This window comes from Ambystoma mexicanum, chromosome 1q (genome assembly GCF_040938575.1).
Source record: "Ambystoma mexicanum isolate Mex_15411 chromosome 1q, UKY_AmexF1_1, whole genome shotgun sequence".
NCBI classification, from domain to species: Eukaryota; Metazoa; Chordata; class Amphibia; order Caudata; family Ambystomatidae; genus Ambystoma; species Ambystoma mexicanum.
This window is the reverse complement of record NC_090922.1, coordinates 909,924,334-909,948,589: the sequence shown is the minus strand read 5'-3', so window position 1 is coordinate 909,948,589 and position 24,256 is coordinate 909,924,334. Positions and strand designations below refer to the sequence as shown.

Here is a 24,256-nt window from a genome sequence, read left to right as displayed (position 1 = left end):
GCACACCACAGAGGAGGGCAGGAGCCCCAGCCTCTCGAGAGCCCAGGAGCAGCTCCAACTACACACGGATCTGCTGTGCACCGGATTGCCCCGTCACACAGAAATGGCTGCTGAGCAAGAGAAGCTTCTTTTTACCGCTCCACTTCCGCCGGCAGGCGGAAACGCCGGCCTCACAACTAAGGCCCATACAAAGGCCCCTGTTTGCCCACTGGACACTTCATCATCGCTGCAGTACACCACGGAGGAGGGCAGGAGCCCCAGCCTCTCGAGAGCCCAGGAGCGGCACCAACTACACACGGATCAGCTGTGCACTGGTTTGCCCCATCACACAGAAATCCTCAAGTGTGAGGTCTTTTCATCTGTACCATATAGGTATGCGCCTTGAGCACACCTACATCCAACTGCAGCAGTCGCACGCCATTATTTCCACCCGAAACAGAAGCGCACCGCATCGAGTGAATCACCTGACCTTGGCAGATTCTTCCGCCTGACTCCGTAATGGCGGGCGCATCGCGGCACCAGAGAGAGGCTCTGGCCACGTGGCTTTGCTGCTGAGCAACAGAAGCTTCTTTTTACCGCTCCACTTCCGCCGGCAGGCTGAAACGCAGGCCTCACAACTAAGGCCCCTGTTTGCCCCCTGTTTGCGTGCTGGAGCGCCCTGCTCTGCCCGTCCTCATACTCAAAGTATGTTCTCTGTGCCAACGTCTCAACTGAAGTCTAGAGGAGTAGGAGATCCCGCCATCCACTGCAGGAGTAGCCGGATCTCGGATTGATGGCCGCAGGCCCTGCCAGATGCAAGGTAGTCCATATGCCTCCCCTAGTTGTACTCCAGATTTCGGCAGCATGCCTGTTTCTTGTCATTCCTATAGTGCTTGGGCACCCACATGGGCCCTCACTAGCAAACAGCATCTAGCCTGTTTTTTACTGCCACATGTAGTAGAAACAGTAATCGTACCTGTTGTAATTGTACAATTGTAATTGTAACAACACCCCAACTTGTCAGCTCGTGCCTTATAGACTCGCTCTCTGACACACTACTACTGGTATCACACATACCACCCTAGCTCTATAGCTTTAAGCACGACTCGAAACCCTTGAACGCTACCCCACTATATGACTACCTTGATTGTGTTGTGCCCTATGGTCGCTAATAGACCACATTTGATTTGTGTTGTGCCCTATGGTCGCTAATAGACCACATTTGATTTGTGTTGTGCCCTATGGTCGCTAATAGACCACATTTGATTTGTGTTGTGCCCTATGGTCGCTAACAGACTACATTGATTGTGTTGTCACTCGCTCACCTTTACTGTGAAGTTTGCACATGCCATCTTTTAGCCTGAGTGTTACCTCTAATTTAGGTGAACCCTTTGTCTAACTGCATCTGTTTGCACATGCCACTTTTAGCCTGAGTGTGATTTCTAATTTAGGTGAACCCCTTCCACTGAGAACTCTCCAAGATCTTAGGCCTCTGAATCTAAAACACTGCCGGCATTATACCAATTGTTGTGCCTTACCTGATATTGCCTTAAACTAGTTTGCACCTAACTACTACTGCTGCTGCCACAATTACCACTAGACCTTACCTGACGTTAGTTGTCGCTCCCTTCTACTACCGCTACAGCCAGAATAGCCCCGCTATACAATATTCGATCCACACTACTGTCGCTGATCCCAGATCCAAATCGTACAATGTACCTTAGTAAGAGCCAAACAGCCACCCTACCATACCTCCTCATACCCTTACTACACCTTGCCATCTTTACTGCTGCCATAACTATGTACCCTGCAGAAAATGCACCTTGTCCAACCTTAGAAAGAAACACCAGACTACGAGCCAGACTACCCCGCCTCTACCATAACAAGAGACCCACCTCGCAACACACTAAAACCCGCCCGAACCAAACCACACCCTGCTACAACTCCACCCAACCCAAACTCATCCCTATAACAATCCAGGCCACACCCAACTCTACCACTATATCCGGAGCCTTCATCAACGCGAGATCTCTAGTGGCCCACGCCACAGAAATAGCAGGCACCTTATCCTCAAACAATCTCGACCTCCTAGCAATCACCGAATCATGGCTGCACGAAGCAGCAGGCCCAGCACTTTCAATAGCCATTCCAGAAAATTACCAAATAATCAGAATATCCAGGCCCAACAAAAGAGGAGGTGGCCTAGCCATCATAGCTAAAACAAACCTCGAGCTAAGACCACTGCCTCAAGCACCTCTCAAATCCTGCGAGCTCCTAGTAGCCAAACTGCCTATCTCCAACTGTCGCACCTTAACCATTTATCTAATATATAGGCCACCTGGCCCCATTGGCTCATTCGAAGCAGACCGATCCAGCCTCCTAGCTAACAATATAAAAGACACCTCCCGAATATTATTGCTAGGCGACCTGAACCTTTGGTCAAGTGACCCTGATGACAAACCAGCACAAGCCATAGCCAACATGCTAGATGAACACGGCCTAATCCAAAGAGTGTTCACCCCCACCCATAATAAAGGTAGGACCCTGGACTGGATCGCCACCCTGAACTGCGATACCATCATCACCAAAACCGCTCCCCAACACTGGACAGACCATCACCTCATTGACTTCCCTTTATCTCTCAATAAAGAAGTCAACAAAGAAAAATCATGGCACCACCACTGCCCACTAGAGCAAAAAAATATATAACCCCAGCCAACCTCCTACCACTACTACTGCCAACCCTCAATGATCTTCCCGACAACCTAAATCCAGATTGTCTAGTAGAAAATTACAACAATGCCATAAAGAAAGGTCTAGACATCATTGCCCCTCTTAAACTGCAAAAGAGTAAACAACAAGTCCACCTGAACACCTGGTTCACCCCACATCTGAAAGAACTTAGATTGCACAAAAGGAAACTTGAAACCCAATGGCGCAATTCCCCCACTGAAGAGAACAAATCACAACTTAAACTTTTTGCAAACAACTATAAAAAATAAATTGTACTCACAAAAAAGAATCTCTTCAATGAAAGAATCGAAAAATCTAGCTTCAACACCAGAGAACTATTTGCCATACTAAGGGAAATAGAATCCCCCATACCTGCAACAGACAATATAATCAAGGACAAAGCATGGTGCACCAGCGTCCAAAACGCCCTAACTAATAAAATCAAAACTCTCCAAACTAAAATCGCACTAAAAAAAGACTCCCTCACCACCAATGAAGCAGCTCCCAGCAACCACGCCAAAACAACCAACCGTCCAGCCCAGAATCTCTTCAGGTTCACCAAAATATCTATCCCAGAAACAGAAAGAGTTATAGCCTCACTTAAACCATCTAACTGCAAAGGCGACAACTGCCCTCCCCAGATAATCAAGGATGCTGGCAGGGACCTAGTCCCCTTTATAACCAAGCTGATCAGCGCATCCTTCTCTTCCAACACCATACCAAGAAACCTCAAAGAATCTTGGGTCTTGCCTCTCCTCAAGAAGCAAACCCTAGACCCTGCTATTCCCACCAATTACAGGCCCATCACCACAGTGCCGTTCCTGTTAAAGATAATAGACAGAGTAGCATACCTACAAATTCAGCAATATCTTGAAACTCACAAACTATTAGTCACCCGTCAATCGGGCTTCAAACCACAGCACGGTACTGAGACAGCCCTAATTGATCTTAAAACCTATATCAATGAGATCAACGACAAAGGGAACACCACAATGCTACTCCTCCTCGACCTGTCGGCAGCGTTCGACCTGGTGGATCACACAGTACTGTGCGAACACCTGGCCTCAGCTGCCCACTTCTCGAAAGAGGCCATAGCCTGGATCCAATCATTCTTGGACAATCGAACCATGAGGGTCTTCTCTACCCTAGCCTCAGCAGACCCCATCAAAATAACTTGCGGGGTACCCCAGGGTTCCTGCGTCTCTCCAACCCTCTACAACATTTTTACCAAGCCCCTATTTGACAAGTTGGACAGACTGGGTGTCTCATATACTAATTATGCAGATGACACCCAGATCCTCATACCTCTTTCGGGCAACTTCAACTCAGATACGGCCTTGGTAAACAAAATATATCTAATCATTCAGGCATGGATGCCCACACACGGCTTAAGCCTGAATGATGAGAAAGCCGAAATCCTGCTCCTCGGATCCAACACTAATCTAAAAAAACTCAGCTCCAATTATAAGGCCTTCAACATTGATGGCAACACCATCCCAGTGGCCAAAACAGTGAACATGCTATGCTTTCACCTTGATGCAACCATGTCACTAAAGAAACAAGTCAACTCATTAGCATCCTCTACCGCCTACACATGCAAGCTAATCAGGGCAGTAGAGCCTTCCTCACCCAGGCTGGCTGCATCATCATTGCCAATGCCCTAATACTATCCAGACTTGACTATTGTAACACCATGTACCTAGGAGCCAACAAATACATAACCAACAAACTACAGACACTACAAAATAACGCTCTCAGAACAGCCCTTAACCTACCCTCCAAGGAACACATTTTCAACAAAAGGAGAGAACACAAATGGCTCAAAATCTCTGCCGCATCCCTCTCAAAACGGCATCACTCACTTTCAAATGGTTTAACAACGCAGCCCCCCCTATCTCGCATCCACAATAAAGAAAAAATCCTCCACCTACCTCACCAGATCGATTAACTCCTACTGCCTGCAGGTACCCAATTCCAGACAAAAGAAAACCGGCGGCAGTAGCTTCCATGTCTTGGCAGCCCAACATTGGAACGCCCTCCCACTCAACGTTAGGACAGACCAATCCTACTATAGCTTCAGGCGAAACATCCTCACCCGCCTGCAGTCCAAAGATCCCCATGACTAACCCTGCCATCTCACCTGCCCATGCTTTTGCTCAAACCAGACTGCTATGCACAGCATTAAATATATAAATATGTAAGTTCAACCGTACTGTCCCTATGCACAGCACTAAATATGTAAATAGCATTTGTTAAGGAACCTGGGATTGGTAACCCTAGGTCTCCTGGGGGCAACCAGACGTGGTCTCCCTCTCACTGTGCTTAGAGAGGCATCAGCTTCACCTCACTGATGATCCCCAACAAGGGTGAAACACGTGTATGGGGTTGCTGGTGGTACTCTCGTTCAGATTGGAATTGCCATTGTATTTCGGTGCTGGACTGCCCCTGGGCAGGACAAAGACTGATATGCAAATGGATATTTCCCATCTGTGAAAGGCACAGTGAGTAAAAGCAGTGGCTGCGAACTCTCAAGTGGTTAATAACCACTGAACAGGTTATCATGTCTGTTCTTGCGAGAGAGGGGCGCCCGCTACCTTTCTAAAACTATTTGTTAAGGAACCTGGGATTGGTAACCCTAGGTCTCCTGGGGGCAACCAGACGTGGTCTCCCTCTCACTGTGCTTAGAGAGGCATCAGCTTCACCTCACTGATGATCCCCAACAAGGGTGAAACACGTGTATGGGGTTGCTGGTGGTACTCTCGTTCAGATTGGAATTGCCATTGAATTTCGGTGCTGGACTGCCCCTGGGCAGGACAAAGACTGATATGCAAATGGATATTTCCCATCTGTGAAAGGCACAGTGAGTAAAAGCAGTGGCTGCGAACTCTCAAGTGGTTAATAACCACTGAACAGGTTATCATGTCTGTTCTTGCGAGAGAGGGGCGCCCGCTACCTTTCTAAAACTATTTGTTAAGGAACCTGGGATTGGTAACCCTAGGTCTCCTGGGGGCAACCAGACGTGGTCTCCCTCTCACTGTGCTTAGAGAGGCATCAGCTTCACCTCACTGATGATCCCCAACAAGGGTGAAACACGTGTATGGGGTTGCTGGTGGTACTCTCGTTCAGATTGGAATTGCCATTGTATTTCGGTGCTGGACTGCCCCTGGGCAGGACAAAGACTGATATGCAAATGGATATTTCCCATCTGTGAAAGGCACAGTGAGTAAAAGCAGTGGCTGCGAACTCTCAAGTGGTTAATAACCACTGAACAGGTTATCATGTCTGTTCTTGCGAGAGAGGGGCGCCCGCTACCTTTCTAAAACTATTTGTTAAGGAACCTGGGATTGGTAACCCTAGGTCTCCTGGGGGCAACCAGACGTGGTCTCCCTCTCACTGTGCTTAGAGAGGCATCAGCTTCACCTCACTGATGATCCCCAACAAGGGTGAAACACGTGTATGGGGTTGCTGGTGGTACTCTCGTTCAGATTGGAATTGCCATTGTATTTCGGTGCTGGACTGCCCCTGGGCAGGACAAAGACTGATATGCAAATGGATATTTCCCATCTGTGAAAGGCACAGTGAGTAAAAGCAGTGGCTGCGAACTCTCAAGTGGTTAATAACCACTGAACAGGTTATCATGTCTGTTCTTGCGAGAGAGGGGCGCCCGCTACCTTTCTATAAATATGTAAATATGTAAGCAATTTATTAACTATATGTATATATGCACATTCCTCGCAATGTAATGCTAAGCCTCTTTTTCATGTGTGCCTTATCCTGCAACTAGGTTTTTATGTAATCCTACCTTCCTGCTCTCTGTTGCGCCCTGTTACCTGTGGGTTTTGCGCGCCATACTAAATAAATAAACAAACAAACAAACAATGCGCGGGAGCTTCCGGATTTCTCTTGTTGAAGGGATGCCTCCTAGGTGTGGCGCCAACATTATGGCATTTTTTTCTGATGCCTGAAGCTTTCACACACGCATGAGAGATTCAGGGTTTACAAAAAAAGCCTTTTCGTGTAGTGTCTGGGGCTGCCAGGGCACATTAGAGGGCCCCTGCAGGGTCCCGCCTTAAAACAAGATTTTGGAGACTGCCGGGGCCCGGCCCCGGCAGGCCCCGACCAACTTAAAGCCCTGCTGTTCGGTCCTGCAACCCCATAACTGGTAGGACCAACCAGACTCAATGTGTTCTTGATAATCCAGTCATCCTGAGTCTTCAGAAGTGTCTCTGGACCTCCTGGTGGGATGAACAGCTCTCCAGCAGGCTACCTTGGTTGAACCATTGCCCTTCTGTATTTGCAGCAAGAATTTAGGTAGTCACCTGCTAGTGGTATAATTTGATTCACAGCCTCCTAGCTGCAAGGGATCCTGTTCTTCAACTGTGACTGGAAGGATGCATGCCATTGTCTGTGGTAACCATCACTGAAAAACATTTCCCCATCCAGTGAAGTGCCCTGAATGTCTGCATCAGTGCTGTTTGCATTTCTTCATCACTGAGGGTTGCACTCTGCTACTGACCCGACTAGAAGAATGCTTGCACACGCAGCTCCTGTGCACCTCTCACCTGAACCAATGGTGGGAAAATCAACATTCGCCGACCCCCAGTCAACCCATCCAGTCCTCTGGGAAAATCAGAGTCAGGGGAGTAAGTAAACGCAAAGCATTTTTATCCCCCTGTCCTCCATAGGATAACATTGATATCCTTCCATTCCACTGCATTTTGGTTGCCGCACCTGAGCAGTGTAACCCGAAAGATAAGAACACATTTATACTTACCAGTAGCTTTGTTGCATCTCTTCTCTTGAACATTTCACCAATATAAGTACTTTACCTGCATCAGATACATTCTGGGGATAAGTATTGTGAATGTTGGGTACAAGGCCCCACTCTTCAAATTGATTGGACTTTTAATCTAGGGCATATTTCTTGTGACTTGGAGACTTGGTTTCATCTTACTGCCTCACTTACTTACCTTATATTATTAATGTAAGTCATTGAATGCATTTTATAACCTATGGTATCTGTATTTAGGTTTATTATTGAGTGTTGTGTGATATTATCAGCTACATTGCGTCTAAATTGAATTATCCTATGCTTCACTGTATGTACTCATTGTGGACCCCTGACTCTACTCACACTCTCCTGAGAATGGCCACAGCTGTTCTCCATTGCTACCTTGATTGGGGTTTTGGTTAACCTCTCAGAGCCCATATCCATGAGACATGGGTGGGGGCCTGGTGGAGGCTGCCCCTGGTGACTGGGGGGGTGGGGGTGCTGGGAGACATGGGTGGGGGTCTGGTGGAGGCTGCCCCTGGTGACTGGGGGGGTGGGGGCGGTGGGAGACATGGGTGGGGGCCTGGTGGAGGCTGCCCCTGGTGACTGGGGGTGGTGGGAGACATGGGTGGGGGCCTGGTGGTGGGTGCCCCTGCACTGCTGGGGGGTGGGGGTGGTGGGAGACATGGGTGGGGGCCTGGTGGTGGGTGCCCCTGCACTGCTGGGGGGTGGGGGTGGTGGGAGACATGGGTGGGGGCCTGGTGGAGGCTGCCCCTGGTGACTGGGGGGGTGGGGGTGGTGGGAGACATGGGTGGGGGCCTGGTGGAGGCTGCCCCTGGTGACTGGGGGGCTGGGGGTGGTGGGAGACATGGGTGGGGGCCTGGTGGAGGCTGCCCCTGGTGACTGGGGGGGGTGGGGGTGCTAGGAGACATGGGTGGGGGCCTGGTGGAGGCTGCCCCTGGTGACTGGGGGGGTGGGGGTGCTAGGAGACATGGGTGGGGGCCTGGTGGAGGCTGCCCCTGGTGACTGGGGGGGTGGGGGTGCTGGGAGACATGGGTGGGGGCCTGCTGGCAGGTGCCACGCAATGCTGGGGGTGGGGGTGCAAGGGGACATGAGTTGGTGATCATTGGTGCAAGGAGACATGTGCCTTTGCTGGGGGGCATGCCCATGTTGGGTGGGCTGCCTGCGGGACATGACCAGGGATGCAGGGTAGTCCCCTGTGGTGTGGGCTGCCTGCAGGGGCCGTGGAGGGTGTACAGGGAACACCTGGGAGGACCCACACTGGCAAATCACATGTAGGACTCCCCGGCACCCCTGAAATACACGCGCCCAGGCCAATCGCGTGTGGAACTTCTCACACACCCCTGAAATACACGCACACGCTCCCCCAGGGCCGATCGCGTGTGAAACCACCCGCGAGCCCCTGAAATACACGCGCCCAGGCCAATCGCGTGTGGAACTTCCCGCGCACCCCTGAAATACACGCGCACAGGCCAATCGCGTGTGGAACTTCCCGGGCATCCCTGTAATACGCGTACCCTGCTCGCACGTGGCCAATCGCGTGAGGTACTTCCCGCGCACCCCAGTGATACACGTAGCCCGCTTGCCGTGCTGGTACAGGGTTAGCGCAGCCCTTTGCGCTGGATTGGGGATTTTGATGGCTTTTCCCTGCGCGGAAGGCATTCTTGGGGGCGTAACTGGCGCTGCTGCAAGGTCGCTGCGCCACTGTGCGCCACGGCTGGTTTTGGTGGCTGGAATCCATGAATACGCTGTGCGCAGAAATGGGTTTTGGCGCACGCGGCTGGCGCAGGGATTCGCACGCGCACACTGTGCGCCAGCCGCGTGCGCCACTTGTGCGCTGAATTCTATGAATTACCCCCATAATGTTTCCCACACAACCGCTCATCATGAATGTGCAACATTTTCAATCATGTGCTCTTTGACTGTGTGCCATCTGCAAATGCCCAACACATCTATAAGAATTCCCCCAAAATACTTGAAAAGTGCACATGATGCCCTGCATTACACTATGCAATTTTGATGCTTGTATTCACTTGCCTGAGACAACCATGGCGTAGGAAGATAGATATGCAAATTAGGTTCCATGTGTTAATATCCCCGCAAAAATATTGCCATACAAAAATATTGCCATACTTGTTGCAGCGATATTGACCCATGGACCCTGTGGGGGACATCCATGCAACCCCCACATTATTTTAAAATGTGCGACGACACCCCCGCAACCCCTGCTCCCACAAATTATCCCCCCAAAAATATTGCCTACATCGAGACAAACGGCCATATGAACAGCAATATTTTTGGTGGTGATATTTTGTAGGGATACCGCAAATTATTGAGTAGCAATTAATAAGAAGTACAGACGTGAATGATGGATGTCTGCAAGGTTACTCAATATTTCTAAATCTGCAAACCGGCACAAAGAGAGTATGTATTGACAGCAGGTACTATTTATGTAGTGTAAAGGATGCCATAAACTGCAACATTTTAAAAGTCTGATCCAAATTGGAACATGGAAAGCCAGTTCAACAATTCTCTAAGGTGATGTATCATTTGTTTGAAAAGAGATCACAATTGAACTATTGAGATATCAAATGTGAATCATTGAAGATCCCAACAAAGACAATGAAAGATCATTCTTCAATCATTGACAGATCATACTTTAGTCAACAAGAAGTCACAGTTGAATCATTGAGATATTACACCTGAATAAATTGTAAATTATTGGCTGGTAAGAGTTGAATAATTGGCATACATAACTTTATTGTTCATGACTTTTGATGCCTCCTAATCACTTTCCAACAGACTCCCCTACCAGTACAATTACAGAATTTTAATGAAATGTGGTTTCATTAAGTTTTGGGTTTCACTGGCGTTCCGTGGCATGAGCTATTAGAGACTTTTGCTTGTTGCCAATGGTGAGTACATCATGAAGAATACCAGCAATTGTTTTGTAATTGTTCTCCAATAAAATGTCCAGCAAGTTCGTGGGTTATATATACAGGCCCTGATATATTTCAAAATGAAGGAGAGCCACTGTGTCATTAATATGGTAAACTTGTCTTAATGTATATGTGAATAATGTATACATACCATTAATCTGGAAGCAACAGATGATTCATAAGTGAGTTTTGGTCCTAAAATATTCACCCAATATACTGTCTTGTTCGCCACAACTGTTGCCCTATTAAAAGAAAATACATTGATTTGAAATAAAGTGTGGTTTGTTTGCTGGATATTTTTGTCTACAACAGGTAATACACAATGCAAGTGTCAAATCTTCTTTGTAAGAATATTCTGACTATGAATGGGCCTTTTTCTACACGTCTCTTTCAGCATTTGTAGGTAAATACCCTGAGTGCAAGCTCCTACCTTCCAATATGTCCAGCCTTCAATTTACCCTTCTTCTATGTTACTGTTTACATTACATGTTTCTAATGATATGGAAGTTAACACCCATATCGCTCTAGTCATGCCCAAAATGGCTATCTCTCTGAACTCACTATCACGCTTGACTACGTCTGTACAGAGCATAGCTCTAGCACATCTGCATTCTGGCAGTGTGAAATTCATTTTTAGAGTTACCCGAACACTAACCAGTCCCGCAACTCACCAATGGAGACTCAGCAGAGAGAAGCAGGTGCAGAGGAAACAGAGGTCTGGTAAACAAGGGCTAGCTCCCAACAGGAGGAATCCCAGCACATTATTGGATGTTGGGCTGGAACCAGAAGAATAAAGTACGATATTTGCTACTGTTCTAGGCATTAATACACCAAAAGTGGGTAATGTGCTTAGAGAGCAGAACACCAAACAGGTCTCACTTCATCTGAGGAGCTCAGCAGATGTTGGCATGAACAACAGCTGGAAGTGAAGGCCTTCTCCTGTTACCATCACCTTCAACAGGAGAATTGTCAGCGAGTTATTTGCAGTTAGGGTAGTCAACTTACTTACACATGCATGTGTGTATGAATGTATGGGATTTATAAAGCACCAACCTACCAGCGAAGCAACCGAGCACTGCACACATGGGAAACACAACACATAAGATGAATTATTTAGTTAAATACTGTGCTTTGCAAATCCCAAAGCCATTGCACACCCATACACCCTCATCAGCAGGGCCTCTCTCGGCAGTTGTAGTAGCAGCTGAGGGCACATAAAAGGTACCTTTTGAGGTGAACCAATTGTGTCCAAGTTTTGCTCATAGGACCTAGATATTGCCCGGGCCTGGATTCCTCATATCAATCATTACAATTCTCCCACGCTAATACAATGAGATCCATATGTTTATACACAGGGATCACCACAAACAGCTATCACAGCAGGGATGTATCCACTTATGACATCCCGTGTAACACAATTCAACTGTCATGAATGCATTCTCACACCTTAATACCCTGAGGCTGTGGGCCAATTTTATTGAGAAATCTTAAGACATGCCATGACATGCCCACAGCCACAGCCCATGGCCAATACCACCCACAATAATAGCCATACTAATGTAACCTATATCACAGGAATTAGTTGTTTTAAACACCAAATGGCATATGCTGTGTATGATGCTCTTGCAAATAAACTGGCCATGACCACAAGAGCAATGATGCCTAAACACAGTTTCATAATTTTCCAAAAATATTACAAGCACCCAACATTAGGAATTGTGTGGCGCATTAACACTCTGCAGAGAAGATAAACAGGACCACTTGAAGTGAATATAAATTCCCCTAATCAATGCAACATAAAAAATGTAATAAACAAAAAATAACAAATATGGCTTGGACTTTTCAAGAGTATGTAACAAGAAAGGGATTGCATTACTACACATCACCTGGTCACAAATGGAATGTACACTAAATAAATCACACACAAAGACCAGAAGGAAAGTCTCTCCCAGCTGATAAGGAGTTCTGAGTCAACACGAACCACCAACAAAATATATATGTAGAAAAGTACAAATATATTCTATTTCATAGTTTAAAGAATATTACCAATACTCAAATAACTTACACATTTATAAAAAGTGAATAGTCTTAAAAGTGTTCTTGTATAAGAGAGACCACTCTACAGATACATTTGAATCTTTTTTCCATTATTTCGATTTGTCACGAGAAGTAATACAAAGTGATCAGCAAACATTCATTTATGTCGAGTCTCTCTGGTTGGAACTTCACATATTTTGTGCAAATTTTCGTCTACCTAAACAGCCATTTGTACTGTTAGACTTTACCCACATACATATGGTTTTGTCCATATGGCTCTATATGCTGGACTTCCTTCAGGGGATGAAGTCTACAGTGATACTAATAGTATGTCACTGAGAGATTTTCATTAGATTCGTATGTTCATCCAGGGGTGAAGTCCCTAGTGCATATCATCACCTGACTTGCAGCCATGTAGCCTTATGTCTTCAATACATTATAGAGCAAACCTCTAACTACCTCTGTGTTCTACCTGGTGACACCCCCAGCTATCTCACACTCCTCCCCACATCCTGATATCCTACGAGCCCCAAGCTCATATACGACCACCAATGGTACGTTGCCTAAACCTACCTACTTCCTACCCCCCGCCGAATAGCTACCACATAGCGCTGCACTCTCTCCCCCATAGCAAACATACCCACAACCTACTTTCGACACACAGGCATGGTCAGCCCACATAAGGATATCATAACTACATGCCCTATTGCCCCACCACTACCAACTACTACTCAACGACCTCAAGTGCTGAACTATTCGGGAAACTGCTTTCGACCCTTCTACCAGCCGCGGGCTTTGCCTCGCCCCTTCACCAACTCATTTCAGTATGCCGTATTCCATGCATAATGCAATTACTAATGACTCTTGAAATTTTCTGTTGACCAATGTACTACTGAATATGCTGAATCCAATGTATCTTATGATGTCCCTCGTAACTCCACTGCGGAAATATGCATCAATGTACTTGCTGTCCCGCAACACACTCCTAACACCAACCAATCCTCTAGTCATGCTCTGCCCGCCACAACACCTGGTCCTCCCACCCTCCCCCATACCAAAATGGCCATTGCTACCCCGCCCCAGCCTACCAGACCCTTGTGAAGTTTAATGATTGCATTCAATGAGGAGGCAACAAGCATCATGTTTATCTTTCACAGAATCTACTCACTCCTTGCTTTTACTTTCAGCCTGTAGCCTCCCCATTGAATTCAGTCATGAAACTTCGCTGAGTGCACTAAAAAAAGGACGAGTCCCCAATACATTAATGTTTGCTGAACATTGTGTATTATTATTTCATGCAGCAAATTGAAAGAAAAGAAAAAAATATATTGATGTGTGCAGAGTGGCTTCTCTTATACAAGAACACTTTTAAGATTGTTCACTTTTTGTAACTGTGTAAGATATTTAGGTATTGGTGTAAGGTCAGTGTGAACTCCAAATCAGGACACTCCATGCTTTTGGGAGCACTGGAGAACTGTAACAACACTTGAATATTACATTGTAAAAATTAACATTGGGCTCATTGGTGTTCATAGTGAAATGACTTACCAGATTCTGTGTCCTTATTCTGACCCACCACAACTCCTACAGGTGCTAGCTAGCCTCCCCAGTGAGGAAGTGTAGAGAAAACAGTCCAATCTTGTCAATGAGCCCCTGGAATGGACTCACAGCATTAGAAGAAGTAAAGCAGCTGGTTTCCTGCATTTTACAGTGTTGGACCATCAACGAAACAGAGCCGACAGCATTGGAATGCCTCTGAAAAGCCCTGACCTGCTGTTCTGCTTTTTGGCACTGTTTCAAGATTTCTTCAAACCAATGTTGCTTTATTCATCAGACCGGCTCACAACTGCATCGTACCAATCGCTTCACGTGTTTGGCTTGAGCATCCAGCTCTCCCCTGCGGATGACTTGTAACTGCTGCCTCACTGCTTAGATCTGCCAGAACTCAAATCAAACCGCTGAAACATTGCATCACTTTTTCGACTTGACCCAGCGATGACCAACTTATCCAACGGAGTCGAACTTCTAACTGACCCTGGTTAGCAATACAAAGTGCATTGTTGGAACGCTGCCTTCAAAACGCATGGAGCAACCACTTCAAACGGACCCGATGATAGCTAGTTGATTATGATAGCATGACTTCCTGCATCCAAACCTGTATTGATCCACACAAGCAGCATCCCAGTGCCTGGTTCGATGCTGTCAAACTTCCAAGAACTGAGAAAGGTACGGCTGAGAAGCCCCTTCCCTCCTGGTTCACTCTTAGGACCCTAGGGACTGATATGTCGCCTATTTGAACCTTTTTCAACAAGACAACGGGCCTCATTACAACCCAGGCGGTGGACCATGGTGCTATTAGCACCATGGTCCATGCCGGAATCCGCCATGGTGAATGGCGAATTACCGCCCCATTCCAAGGTTGGCGTGCCGGTAATTCCCCATTCACCATGTCCCCTTTCCCATTCCCATTTTTGGCCCATAGGGCTCAATGGGAATGGGGAAGGCGCTAATTACGGCACTGTAAATTACTGTGCCGTAATTAGCTCCTAGGTCCCTTTGCGGGTTGGTTTTAAGTGCAACCTGCAAAGGGACCTCGTAATCAGGCGTTAAGGGTTTAACAGCGCCGACACCTTTTACGGCACCGTTAACCCCTTAACGCCTGGGTTGTAATGAGGCCCAACTACTTTTATTGATAATATTGTTAGCAATGTATGGCCTTTCACCCCTGTTTGCATCATCAACATACTGCATATGCTGTGTTCTTTTCAGAGGGGTACGTTTTTGTTAGTGTTTTTTATAGTACAATTATATTATATATTTATGTTTTCTTTTATTTAATAAAACCTTGAGTGGACATCCATTTATTCTGCGCAATTGTACTATTCCTGTTCGGGTTTCCTACTGTCATCACAGTCACACCGCTCTTAAGTGTATAGCCTGCCCTCTGCCCACGTTGCAACAACAGAGGAAGGGGTATATCTCATGACTGGGCCTGTTTCACCTTTCTGATTGGGATCATTAATGGCTTATAAAAGTGTGAAAGCTGAGTAGGTGGTCTAGTAGCTACTCATCCTTGTACACCTGCAGGGCAGTAGTCATTATGTCACAGTAACCTACTTGGAAATGGGGTTTGTGGGCCAAGAGGCGAGCATCACAGAAACATGGTGGCAAGATCTCTTTCATCCTAGTTGCTCGTTGTTTGTGCTGCTCTCAGTGGATTATTCTTTAGAAACACTAATGAAAACGTCATTGTAGAAGGATTTTGTGTCTGGGTCTGCAGTCTCCGTACTGTAATCCTGCATACAGGGAAAAAGTAACCAGGCCCAGTTGGTGACTCAGTGTTGTGAATGAGAAGATCTATTTGTCTGGGCGACACGATTTGTAAATGAAAAAGAAATCTAGGAGATAAACTGGCCTGCATACAGACCAGGGCGGCTTGGACTGGACATGCTATTCTTGTTCACAGGATGCCAACTCTGACTTATTAGTATACAGAAAACAAGTCGCAGGATGGAAGGACCAGAGTTTGTCCTGCTTCCCAGATCATGCCGTGTCATTTAAGACAAGGTTGGCTGTCTCCACCTTCATAATGGTAGCTGCAGGGGGGAGTTCAGTGCATTTAATGATGTTTCAGAGTGTGACCTTGTTTAGTAACATGACAAAGATAAACATAGCGTCTACACAACTGAAATGGACACTTTTCCAAAAACCTATTCTAGAAGCCTTTTCACTACTATCCCTTTTCTGTCATTGATAAGAATCATTAATTCTGCACACTCAAATATATCGTGAGTGCAAGCATGGATGGAAAAAAGCATGAATTCAACAGGAGCACTCTCCGAGTTCGATGAATATAACTAGAAAATGAAAATAGGTCCTCTTTCTATGCTCCAATTCACGGGTCCAACTGGGCCACGCTACTTTCCCCCCGTGTGCAGTGGCAAAGTTGACAGACTGCAAAAACAAAGATCACAGACAAATCACAAAAGTATTAACTTTAAGGACACGGAAACACTCCCAACTGTGCAGCCTGTGCAGATTCCAGAACGGAGCAGGCTAACTAAAATTGACATGGACGCCAACAGGATGTCAGGTTTAGAAGAGCAATTGTGTGGCCAGGGGTGTTGCTAGGTCTGGAAAAGGGGCTAAGCTAATGTTGGGACTGGCGAGATTCGGGGCTAGCTATATCCTTTTGGTTGTAGTCCCTGAGCTTCTATCCGGGGTTACAACCAAAAGACCTGCGGCTATAGCCCCCTCAGCCCCCCCCCCCCTTAGCAGCGCCTCTGCGTGTGGCCCTAATAGCCAATATCATTTCTCAGAGAGTGATGTTGTGCAGTCCTGGTGATCAGCAGCTCCAGCCCACCACCCTGCGTTTACCACCTTACCTGGTTCTTGCATGCTAGAGTAGGGTTTATGACATACCCCCAGTCTTTCAGAAGCAGGGACATGGGAGTGATGGAAAGTACCCCCACTGTCTCTTTGCACCCGGTTTCCTGTTCCTTAAAGTTAATACTTTTGTGATTTGTCTGTGATCTTTGTTTTTGCAGTCTGTCAACTTTACCACTGCACACGGGGGAAAGTAGCGTGGCCCAGTTGGACCCTGTGAATTAGAATCCGCCGCTCATCATCAAATAATCCAACAGGAAACCAGGTAGCAAAGGTGCACCTGTGAAGAAATTGACAGAAAAACTGGCCTAGCATCCCAGTCCTAACACTTGGCAGAGCACTGAAACCTCAGGGTTTCTATGGCTGTTTTACACAATGGTCCTTATAGAAAAAGATCAGTATTATACGATTGGTTGGATACTTTAACATGGCAGCACCAGCCACAACCTGCACATTTATGATCAGCACAACCACTGGATATATAGAGTACATTTTCTACTGCACCTAATAAAGTGTTATCCTGTGCACAGCACCCATGCGACTCATGTTCTGGTTCTCATGCCCCTGAAACTCCTTCATTGATGACAATGAGCCTGGAAGTGGGTGTATCTGTGCCATGGACAGAAGTTAATGTTATATTCACACAGACTTTTGTGCTACCTGGTGTGTGCCAACCAATCAGCTTACTCGCTGCATAACCTCCCTAAACTTGGCTGTGGACCCTGCATCATCTCGTATCATGGCTGTGGCTTTCTCTGCCCATGGCTCATGTGCATCGGTGGTTACCGTACACATAAATGCTGTCAGCTTCGACACAGCCTAAAGCACAACATTACACAACTGAGATAATATTGCAAGGCTGTAATAGAGCCCCAGGCCCCATCACAGGAAACATACACAGTGCATGTGTGATGGGTCGCACCAAAGTGGCCATCTATCGCCTAAGTTCAGTACAGAAAAATCCTCCTCCTCCGACATCTTCATAAGTTGCATGCAGTGGTCGTAGTGTATGAAAAGAAGTAGTGGGACTATGTTCCCTGCTGGCCAGTGGCCATTCCCCACAAACCTTATGACCACAACGCCTCCCACGTGCAATCCAAACCCCCAAACACAACTGCTGTTTAAGAGAATGTTCAGTTCAAGTTTCAACTTCTTCCTACACTTTTATTTTAAAACGAAACTATTCTGGAGGGGTTTCTTTTGAAAATATAAGTATGGGAACAATAAAAGATAATTTACAAAAGTAGAGGAGCAGCGCTCCCAACCACTCCCGCCCACTTGGACTCGAGGGGTAACTTAGCCACCCTCCTTCGACTCAAAAAGATGAGGGAGGAGTGCTGCTGTATGCAGTTATTTCAAAGGCAACAAATCTGCGTGCACGCAATACTGGTGAGTTGGAGCCCCAATGCCGCCCAGAGGCTAACCACCACTGAGCCCCGCATGATGCATCATCCACAGTATCCACAGCCAGCGTTAACTATATTAAACATTAGGTGTCATTCTAGACTGTGAGCGGACAATGAAGCAACCTGTTATTCATTTTAAGACATCCTGTGCCTATGTTTAGAAGCTGCTTAGACAAATTACACCAAACTTATTCTCTGATCACCTCTCCTCTTTGGCTACAGCACTTGTTAACTCTCGACTCCATAACTGTAATAGTCTCCTTGCAGGCACTTCTAAACACAATTCGAAAAGCCTCCAAACAGCCAAGAATCAGGCGGTAAGAGCTGTTAGTAATCTGGGTCCACGGGATCACGTCTCAGACTAAAGGAGAGCGCTGCATTGGCTTCCAGTTTGCCGACACATCTCTCATAAAATACTTAGTCCTACGTATAACTGCATGGCTGATAGGGCTCCTCAATAGCTTACAAACCGGATATCCAAGGCAACTACTGGGCACATCCTTCGCTTCAGTAGGGTCAATCAATCTCTTGAACCCAGCCACAACCTGAAACATTTTGGTGGCAATTGTTTTCAAGTGTATGCCAATTTTATGGAATTCCCTTCCTTCCCAAATTGGGAAGCTACCTAGCGTGTCTAACTTCAAGGTAGCACTTAAAACACACCTCTTTAATTCCAACGATTAGTCTTCTCCCTTTGTCTTTTTGATCTCCGGCTTGACCTCGCTTTTTCTTCTTGACCAGGCTTTGGCTTCCTGCCCACTGAGGGCTTTGGGCATGTTGCGCAATATAAAAATGAAATAATAATGATGATAATAATAATTAATCCCCAGTAAACTCTACAATAGCTGTGATCTCATGGTTGAACCTAACCTTAAGAGATAAACATAAGAACGTGCGAATTTCTATGTTTCGGCTTGCTCTGTATATATTGATGAACCTAACAAAAACAAGCTATCAAGTACATGTATTACATCTCTATTTGTTCACATTATTCCCTTCAAAATATGAATGTGTCACCATGTCTACCCTACTACATGTCTGCCTCCCTGGGATTGCCCACCGCTGATAACAAAATTATATTTGAGCCATTAGACATTTACCTAGGTCCTGGGGAAACTTCTGGAATATAAGATTTGTACACTATTGCTTAATTTGAAGAGCATGCACACTGCAACTCGCAGTATGCTCTAATTTATCAACGAAAAGCTCAGAACTAGAGCAAAGGTATTTTCCTAGTTAAGAAGATAAAGCTGCACGGAAAGGCAGCAGCACAGCAGGAGTTTGTGACACCAGCATGTAATGATTAAAAGGCTTAGCCTTTCATTTTTCCAGGGTCATTACGAGTACTGTTTAGTTTGGTAATAACATTTATTATTTACGTGCAAATACAGCTTAGTTTGTGTATTACACAGCGCATGCGGTCAGTGAAATGATAGGTTATTTATAACGTGTTTAACACCCAGAGGTTTCTAAGTGCGGACCCGGGGATCGAACCTGTGTTTCTCCAGGTCATCTTGCTTCTAAGGCAAGCACATTGCCCCTGAGCTATCCTCCCGAGACAAGGGGCCTCATTGTGACCCTGGCGGAATGGGTTTAATGGCGCCGGTAATGGTGCCAGTGCCGTTAAACCCATTCCGCCCTATTACGAGATTCCCTCGCGGGGCCCAATCTGGACGTCCGGTCAGGCCAGACGTCCTTTGCGAGTCCCGCGAGGGCACCAGGGAGCTAACAACAGGCCCGTTATTAATGGGCCCGTTATTAGCTCCCTCCACATTCCCATTAAACCCTATGGGGGCTCAAATGGGAATGGGGATTAGTAAATTGAATGAGGAATTACTGGGTCTTCCTTGGTTGGAATGGCCCGGTAATACCTCATCAAGGAACCCGGACCCGAGTTTGGAGGCAGCCATGCCACAAATAGCGGCATGGCTACCTCCAAACTAGTAATGAGGCACAAGGACTTGGACAGGTTCTGCAGGACTGAGCTTCACAGTCATTTGTGAAGAAACACCGTTTTTTTATTTCTTTTATAACATGTTTAATTTTGAAACATTTGCACAGTGGAGATAGCCACAGAAGGCGGAGAGTATCCTGTCTTTGATTTTAAGTTAATGTTAGGTACTGCCACTGTCAGGACAAGAACAAGTCTTGTTGACACGTTCTGTACCACCTGAAATATATCAATTCCAACTTTGGGGAGATCATTGAGGATGCTGCGGCTGTAAGCAAAGTAAACATTTTCCAGGACACCTTTAGGAATTGCTCATTCTTCACATGGCAGAAAGGCAGAATGTGGTGAGATGGACTGATCTAAGAGGAGAAGTTATTTTTAAATGTATCAGTATGAGGCACAAGGGATGCAGAGGTCCCAGGATTCTGGATTGAGTGCAGGATAGTTGAACATTAGGAAGAGAAATGGGCACATGACCGGATATACAGGTAATGTCCATACAATGTGATTTTCCTAATGAGATGATTTCTGAATTACTGCGTTAGGGTTGCAACCAGCTCATCCTCATTCAGATATGCATGGTGTCTAGATAGAGTCATATTTGTAAGAGCTTGGCAGAGTCAGACAAGCTAAGATAGAGCTGTGAATCCTCCTCGTCGAATATCAGACCTCCCACCTCGGCATCATTTGCATGGTGGGAGGACCTCAGGTTAGCCATTTTGTGGTATAGGCTATACAAATATTGCTGCACAGCTCCTGGAAAGTATGATGGAATTGGAAAGGGCAGAGGAGATAAGAAAATCCTTAATCACCATAAATAGCTACTTCCCTTTATTGCCATGTTTTAGAATATTTCATGTGTTCCTTTGGTTATTTTCCCCACATGTGTCTTATTTTGGGTGGTTACAATACAGTGTTTATTTATGTATTAATTCTATAGCGCACCTAACCCGAAGGTATCTGTTGTAATAAAGATTGTCTGTCGCCAGGAACAGATGATACAGAGCCAGGATGGAGAAAATAGGTAGCTTTATTCATACATATGTACCTCAGTATGTGTTACTTTCAGTATAAGGTAAATACCATCTGTCCTCAGTCAAATCAGCTTGGACCAAACTGAAATTCATTGACCACTAGCAACATCATCATACATCCAGCAATCTCCTCAATTTTCATTCACTCATAGACACCAACATTCTCACAGCATGCATGGATGAAGAGACAGACAGAACAATTCAGCCATTCATATCACTCAACACAAGACACAGAAAGTGTGTTTAAAGGGGACCTTAATTCATTCATGTGTAGTTGATGGCTAGTGAGACTTGGCTGGTTGCCAGATATGCAAAGTAAGACTTGTGGACGCTAAACCAAATGAATGCCAAACAATATTAAACAGTATGTAGTGCTTTAAGAGAACAGTTCTTAAATTGGGGGTTAGCATAAAGTGCATGGGACGCAGCACAAATTGATAAACCATTTTGTCCAGAACTCACAATGTGGTGAAATCAGGAAAGCACATTATTAGATACAAAGATTCTTCCTCGCACATTCCTTAGTGTAACTACTATAGTCGCGAAAGGAGGTGCAGCAAGTTGAGTTGAATATTTAACAGTCACCACCCTCTTCTTCACCAGAGAATGCCATGTATATATTTAGAGATGTACATAAATCTGTTTTAGCCTGCCTGAAGTCTTCCCAGTTTTGGCAGATAAAAGAACGGCAGCACAGATTATTTACTATAACATATTATGGTTGAATAGGAATCCCAGATTAAAAGCAGATGTGCTGCTTGCATAGTTGACAATAAACAACGTATGTCACAAGCTAAAACTTGGAGGCATTGTCCTTAATATTTCTTACATTTGTCCAACTCTTAAAATATGTTTGTGTTTGATTAACGCTGACCATAGATGTTGTCAGTTTCTTAAAGCATGTCATGATTAACATACATTTTCACTATTTTCCATATGAGAGTAGTCACACCTTGGGCAGTGACCATTCCACTGGTTGGTGGCAAATATTTTTTCAATTTCAAGGAGTAAAACTAAGCTCTAGTCTCTACGTTTCTTCATGAGGTCGTTCATATACTGAAAGTACTCATTAATGCAATGGAATTTATATCAATGGATTGCTTAATTAACTATTTGGCATATACTTTTCTGCCAATATTACAATGACAATCCCTTGTGGAGGCTGTGCATGAAAACTAAATGCACATGTGATGTCATCAATGACATTTGTGATGTCATCTTTGATGTCCAGGGTGTTAGTCTTAGCAGTGCATGGTGGTGGCGTGAGTAATGGTTGCTTAGCTTACCATAACTGGCGAATTTCAGGGGGTTTTCGGTTTTACTTGGAACCATAATGTCCATTTAACAAAGTTTTTTTTACTGACTTTCACAGGTTTTTAGTAGGGCAACATAACCATACCATCCTTTTACAATTTTTTTTGCTAAAGGTCATCGTTTTGTAGTAGTGGCACGTAACCATAATGTAAAGTGACTTCTGACTTAATCGCGCACCTTGCGGAGAATGCCACATGACCATATGCTGGCGTACAGGTCGGTGACGTGTCCGAGAATCCGTACACACTTAACAATAAGATGAATGCCTAGTAGAAAGTGTGGAAATACATTTAAATTAATGTAAGAAAGTCCACCTTCAACGTTTCCCTTGCACAGCTCGAACACTTATTCGTGGTCAGCCTTTAGCAATGCAGTACACATTACATACTTTTAGTAAAATTTCTAGATATCTGAAAACGACATGAGCTATACCTATCCCTCCTCCATAAAAAACAGCACCACTGCTGTAATGAAGGAGCATGACAAACACTGCCCCTACCTTAGAAATAACAAACACACTACATTTTCCACTCTCCACCTAACCCTCATATTACTGTTTGGTGCCTCTTTCCTCATTTCCGTTTGCAAATTTCCTTATTAGCAGTTCTTTAAAAAAAATAATAATCCGTAAACAAACTAAATTTTCATGTAAGAACCACCTTTCACAGTGTAAACATATTTTTTTTTAAAAAGTCCCATACACTCCATCTACTTTATATTTCTCAGTAAAGGACATAGACGCAATAAGATTTGTAATTAACAATGTAGATTTGCGAAGCAGTAACGTGTGCTACTAAAAAGTAAGATTTTGCGTTATAATTTGGGACCTCTGTGCCGTCCCGTATTACAAAACAAAATCAATATGGCCACCATAGAAAGGGATGGCGGTTGTTCCATACATGGCCCCTTTTCTCTTTCCATGGCAGCCTGAAAAAAGCAAAACTACATGCTGTGACACACAACCTGAAAATGAACACATAGGGCCTCATTACGACCCAGGCGGTAAGTTACCGCCTGGGCCGTCACATTACCACCATGGCGTAAACTACGTTTACGCCATGGTGGTTGGCGGACTTACCGCCCCATTCCGACCTTGGCGGGGCGGTAAGTCCCCAATCCCCATTTACCCTTCCCCATTCCCATTTTTGCCCCATAGGGCATAATGGGAGTGGGGAAGGCGTTAATTACGCCACCGTAAATTACGGTGGCGTAATTAACTCCATGGTCCCTTAGCGCCATGGATTTTAACACCCGCTAAAAGCGGGTGTTAAAACCTCCATGGCGCTAAGGGACCTCGTAATTGGCGGTAAGGGGTCGGCGCAGCTAACGCTGGCGTAAACCCCTTACCGCCAGGGTCGTAATGAGGCCCATAGCGTCGTACAACGTAGTATGTTACATTTTGAAATAATAAATTGCTTTGTAAAAGAAAACATTAACATTTTAGATTTTGTAAAGTACTTTTATTTCACAATAAACTGTTCAACACCATCTGACTATTCCCTTTTTCAATCAATTAACTTTGTTTCTTGGGTCGTCTTCGAAAAGGGTAATTGTGATGCACACCTTGTTCTTATCGCATACGCAATCGCTTCAGTCGCACAGTGATTTCCAAGACGTAGGCATGCACTTCGGCCTACACCACCATAAAACATGTTATGTTACTCCTAATGGCCACTCCAGCGTAT

At 45.5% G+C, this 24,256-nt stretch overlaps 1 protein-coding gene across 1 annotated transcript in view; it reads right to left on the bottom strand.

The window, feature by feature from the left end:
• LOC138521940 (putative ferric-chelate reductase 1) overlaps positions 1–24,256 on the bottom strand; it is a 381,139-nt gene that overhangs the window by 81,606 nt on the left and 275,277 nt on the right. Inside the window, exon 5 of the mRNA XM_069635115.1 lies at positions 10,595–10,685. Coding sequence (XP_069491216.1) covers positions 10,595–10,685 — 91 coding nt within the window. The remainder of the gene's footprint in view (positions 1–10,594; positions 10,686–24,256) is intronic.